The sequence below is a fragment of the Pelobates fuscus genome, chromosome 13 (assembly GCF_036172605.1).
Source record: "Pelobates fuscus isolate aPelFus1 chromosome 13, aPelFus1.pri, whole genome shotgun sequence".
NCBI classification, from domain to species: domain Eukaryota; kingdom Metazoa; phylum Chordata; class Amphibia; order Anura; family Pelobatidae; genus Pelobates; species Pelobates fuscus.
In genome coordinates, this window is record NC_086329.1 from 111,744,876 (window position 1) to 111,750,875 (window position 6,000).

Consider the following 6,000-nt stretch of genomic DNA (forward strand, 5'->3'; position numbering starts at 1 on the left):
TCAGCTTTCCAAAATCCATATGTTTTTCGCTAAATTAAGAAGTGACCTTAAAAAGTCTTTAATGAGTCACAAAAAAATCTCCAACACTAAAAGGAGATGTTCTCCTCCTTACAAAGTCACTGATCTGGTGTGGCTTTCTTCGAAAAACATCAAGACTAACTTTCTAACAAAATTAAGCTCTCTCTACCTTGGTCCTTTTCCTATTGAACAAATCATAAATTAATCAATAGTCAAACTTACTCTTCCACCTTTAGTCAAGTTACATCCAGTGTTCCATGTATCCCTACTAAAACCTCACAAACTACACCCTTAATTAGGAATATCCAAGACAATCCTGATCCTATTATCAATAATGGTGGGGAAGAATACAAAGATCAAAATACACATGATTCACGTCTGCATCATGGATCATTACAATATCTGATTAGATGGAAAGGATATGGTTCAGAATAGGACACTTTGGAAAGATCTTCTGATGTTCATGCTCCCAGGTGGTCTCTGCGTTTCATAGACATTATCCCCACAAACCTCGTAAATAGCACCCTGAGTGTGTTCCTTGGGGAGGGGGTTCTGTCAGACCTTACCAAAACTCCTTCTCCCTCAGGGTTAATTCCGCGTTGGGAATTAAACTCCTCCCACTTGAATGACATGACTCACCTGCCTTATAGGGGAGCCGTGACAATCTCAAATTGCTGAGTGACTCACCATGAGAACGCTGATCTTAGCCTTCTGAATTATCCTTTTGTGTACCGACCCAGACCTGTTAAAACAAATTCACAACCTTCTCCTCTCCTTGACTACCTGCTCGGAATTAAACCTAGCTGTTATCTCCTTCCCAAGACTCAGACTGTCAAAATGGATTACCGCTCTAACTTCCAGGCAAACCAGGCACTTCATTCCTACTACGAAGTACCCATCCTATTAATCTGAGCAATCCAAGGACCTCTCCTACAGACACTGAGTATCTTCAAAACCTTAAGTACAAACTTTCATGACTCTTCTACATCGTTATTAAAAAATCTGCTACTAAATTTCTATGGAGATACTTTGTTTCAACTTGGTGCTATAATTGTTGCAAACCATCAAAGAAGACATTTCCTTCCGTTTGATGCTTCATGCTATTTTTCTGGCTAATAGCAGTTCCCTTTTAATTTATTTCATTATTGAAGATATAGAAAATACAAAATAAATTACTCAGGGACTTAAGACAAATTCCTCAAGGTTTCTTAAAGGTAGAGTCACAAAAAATATTTCGGCAGTTGTGTTCCCGTAATTGCTTATTTTCCTTTTGAAGCATAACAACTAGACAGAATTCAGGAGGCAGAGTTAACCCTAAAACCTAGCAAGTTCCACCTAGGGATGGCAGATGTGCATTACCTGGGATACCGGGTGGGGTTTGGGAAGCAAAAGCCAAGGTTGAGGCAGTAGCTAGTTGGCCCCGTCCCCACACTAAGACCCAGGTGATTGCCTTCCTAGGGAACTCTGACTATTATAGAAAGTGTGTCCCCAACTACAGTGCACTAGCCAAGTCCCTCACAGACTTTACCCGAAAGAACTTGCCCCGACAGGTAGCCTGGACCCCAGAGTGTGTCACCCTTGTTGGGAAACTTGCATAAAAGTTAAAATTGAGTTCCTGTTTTACCCTCAACAAGGCTGTATCTACCCTGGAGATTACTATATCACTATACTCCCCTGGGATTATAATCACTTTTACAAGTTGTTCCTGCTACATTTTCTGGAGTAGGTGAGATTCACCCACTGGAAGCTGGATCCTGGTCTTGGGTCCAGGATGGCGAGTTCCCAGCCAAGCTGTAACACTGGACTTGAGGACTGCAGCGTTGATGGTGACTGGTGGAGTGTTTGGAGTCTACAGTGAGCATTAGGAGCATCTGTCGGCGGAGGTACCCAACCGGGGTACAGGAAGCTCCGTTACACAGACCTACCTCTATGGACAGCAATTCACCCTGCTCATGGCTCACAACTCGTTGTTGTGGCTTATCAATATCTCAGGGGACAATGCCCTGCTGCTGTGCTGGAGCCTGGCCCTGCAGCCCTATGACTTTACTATCCATTACAGACCCAGTAAGCAAAATGCAAATGCAATGGGTTGTCTAGACAAACTGCCCTAGAAAAGTGATCCGTGAGCACTTCCCCAGACATCCCAGAAGTCAGGGCCCTGTATTTGGGTCAGGGACAAAGAAACTGGAGTTCCTGTGTCATGATAGGACCCCTGAGAGGGGGAGGAGCCTGGGAGGGGGCACTGTGTTGTGTGGTGTACACCCCTTGCATTGGGGATTTGCCTAAAAGCCAAGTGTGGCAAATAAAGTGTTGCTGTACCTCCAGAACTGTGTGTCGTATAGTTACTGTGGGGGAAATTAGTCTCTTTGTATTTTAGATGGTTCCTGATCGGCTGAAAGAAGTGAATTAGCGGAGGTAACCGGTCGGGTTACCAGGTGGCACTACAAAACCTTATTTTGCTCCAAAACATGGGAGTAAGTTTTACAGTTACACACTATTGTGGTTTTCTTCTCTTCTATATCTGCATATGGAGAGACACAATCACCACTTATATTCTAGAGTGGGAATCATACCACTCCACACTCTATTTGTGGAGCCATAATTTTGGCTCCAAAATATGTGAGTGGACATTTTTTTACCCTACTTTACTTTTATTTCTCTGCTCTGACATACTACATCATATTATTTTAATTCTTCCCCTACATGTTTATAAGGAAATTGATTTAGAGGATGACAGCTCACAGACCTGTCAACAACATTATATCCTGAGGTGGGGATCATTCTGCCAAAGCGCGAAAGTTGGAGCTCCAAATAAAGTGTGAGTGAATTATTTTTATTGTCTTTATTTTACATACAACACTACTAGTTCCTCTTTTTATTATTCCACATATTTTCAAGGGCATATTTGGTGCTACATAACCCTTATTTTTCTTCCGTTTATTTATACGTTAGACGTCTCCATGATATCGGGGTCTATTTTCACTATTTTGCAAAGTTTTAATGCAATTATAATGTATCACAAGTATCTGTATATGCATGTGCTCTCTCTGGTTTCTAGAGTTCCTTACCTGAGGATATCTGTACAGTCCGAGTATCCGAGCCATTGGGATTGTGGTCTTGGAAGCCATGTCTCCTACGATAGCCAATGGCATGGTTCCCTTGTGACAATTAAAATTTGGCACAATTTTCTGTTTTCCTGATAAAATCCATGTTGTTCCTATTAATGACCCTACATTATTGTAACACGAATCAAACAGTTCGAAGCCCAGAGTGACATTTGGCAGGAGGCTGGGTAAAATGTTAATTTGTATAATGGAATAAACCATAGATAGGAGATGACGATAATACCTAATATGAAATCTTAAACAGAAAGAACAAAAAAGATATATCCTTAAAAATTGAATTTTAACTTTTTTGTTTTACTTCAAATTTGTCCGAGGGAAATATCTTAAAATATTCTGAATAAACAAATCAGTGAATAACTAAAACAGACAACATTTTGTGACTTTCTCTGATATGAAATTAAGATTTTATAAAACTCCTAAAACCACATATTTCAAACACATTTTCTTAGGGACATTTACAACAAAAAATATAATTCTAGGAATGTATTAAAAATACCAGAGAGCAATACCAGAGAGCAGGAGGGCTAATGATTTATTAACAAACAGGGTGTAATATCCCTAACCTCCACCCATGAATGACAGGTGGGAAGTAATAATAAAAATAGAAAGTGTGAAACACCATTTTCCACTCCCTCCATGGTGGATAGAGGTACTGGAGCCCCAGGCCACCCTCTCAATAAAAATATTCCTGCCTAACACCACACCAATAATAATGAGCAGGGGTCAAATAAATCTATGACTGTACACATACATGTAGTGACTGCTACCTGTGAGAGGCAGTATGAGAAGCCGAGGAGGGCACACTGAAGGATGTTCACTGACACCGAAGATTAGATGTGTGGGAAAGCTGTGTTCTTCTCACGGTGAAAGGGCTAAATGGGTGGTCCATTGCCCATGTCCACTCACTGAGAAAAAGAACTGACCTTCCTTCAGTGTGGAAAAAAGAGTGCCCTACCAGCTTCTCCAAGCTGAGCCTGCAGAGGTAGCAGGCGTAGCCACTGCAAGATTTAGCCAATCCAGGAGAAACAATAAAAGGCATTGTGCAAAAAGCAAAGCAGAAAAATAATGTTTTCAAAAAATAAAAAGGAATACAAAATAAAAGAAAAAAGTCAATAGGTGTAGTGTTCAATGAACCCACCCACCCTTTCCACTCAAGAAAAAATTACCACATTTCCAGTCAATTTGCAATTAAACAAGTACTGTGTCCTAATAAAGTGATGATCGACACAGTACACTATGCAAATATGATTACTTTGTCTGCTATTGGACTTAAGAGACTTTACTGTGTTCAGTGACTTTAGATCTCTTTTTTGGTATATGCAAGACATACAAACGTTATATCAAGGGTTTTAATGCATATTTTTTTCTTTTTATAGACTTTAGATAGATGGTTTTGCCATCATTTGTCATTATTTTTTAATTTGTGTTATTTTTTTATTTCTAGCTTTAGACTGCAAGGGTAGTGTTTGTGGCAACTCATCTACTTTTAGTTCTTTAGTAATATACCAATTTCATTGCATAATTATTCAATGAGCATAGAATGTGACGTCAGATAAGAACCATTGGGCCCATCTAGTCTGCCCAGTTTTCTAAATACTTTCATTAGTCCCTGGCCTTATCTTATAGTTAGGATAGCCTTATGCCTATCCCACGCATGCTTAAACTACCTCACTGTGTTAACCTCTACCACTTCAGCTGGAAGGCTATTCCATGCATCCACTACCCTCTCAGTAAAGTAATACTTCCTGATATTATTTCTGCTATATGGAATGCTCCTGCATTCCATCAATGGTTCCCACTTCACTTCCTGGTTTGCGTCGTACCGTGGAACGCACGCGCATTCCACCTATGTCACCCATCAATCGGAGGAGAGTTTTTGTGTCTCGAATGATAGAATCATTTAGAAAGTGCATTCTATCCTGCACTTAAGGATTTTCTAAATTATTCCATTGTTCGAGACACAAATACTCTCCTCCGATCAATGGGTGACATCGGTGGAACGCGTGTGCATTCTATGGTACGATGAGAACCAGGAAGTGAAGTGGGAACCATTGATGGAATGCAGGAGTGTTCAACATAGCTGAAATCGTGTGCAGAAAATAAAGTTGGTGGAATGCATGTGCGTTCCACGGCGCGGAACCCAAATGCGTTCCACGGAGCGGAACCCATGTGCGTTCCACGACGCGGAACCCGGAAATGAAGCCGAAAACATCTATTAGAACAGAAAGACGGCTGGAAAATTGATTTTCATCAGATGGGCACCCGGATTCATAATTTGAGGAAAGCAATCACATGATGGACTCTGTGGGTCTTATAAGGGAAAGGTTGTATTGTTTATTGTATGCTACATGTATTTGGATACCCTGAAGAAATCATTACGAAACGTGTAGGGCCTATTTTAGAGCTAGATTGTTGTATTATTATTATTATTATTATTATTATTATTTATTTATTTACTTGTCTTTGTACTTCACACCTGGTTGCCGCCACACACACTTGACACCATCTGAACCAATATGTTTATCTTGGTCTCATCGGACCACAGAACATGATTCCAGTAATCCATGTCTTTAGTCAGCTTGTCTTGAAGGCTTAACCCCTGGATGGGGGAGAGAAGGAGGGAGGGGGTCTACATGTATGTGAATATAGATAGTTAGTGGCTCGCTTGGGCTAATATTTGGTGGGTTATATATCTGCAATAGTGTCTCTGGGAAGGGGCATTTGGCTAGCCCATGCAGCTAGAGGGCTGGTATGAGATGAGTTCTGGTCCTTGGTCTCCATCAGGTAGTGACCGATATAGGGGCCTCTTCTCTAGCCCTTCAGGGGATGAACAGGGGTTCCCGGGCCGTAGGCATTG

At 40.9% G+C, this 6,000-nt stretch overlaps 1 protein-coding gene across 1 annotated transcript in view; it reads right to left on the reverse strand.

Annotated features, from left to right (window-relative positions):
• LOC134582720 (extracellular calcium-sensing receptor-like) overlaps positions 1 to 3,344 on the reverse strand; it is a 28,831-nt gene extending 25,487 nt beyond the window's left edge. The window contains exon 1 of the mRNA XM_063439362.1: positions 3,087 to 3,344. Coding sequence (XP_063295432.1) covers positions 3,087 to 3,344 — 258 coding nt within the window. The remainder of the gene's footprint in view (positions 1 to 3,086) is intronic.
• Positions 3,345 to 6,000: the final 2,656 nt, after the last annotated feature.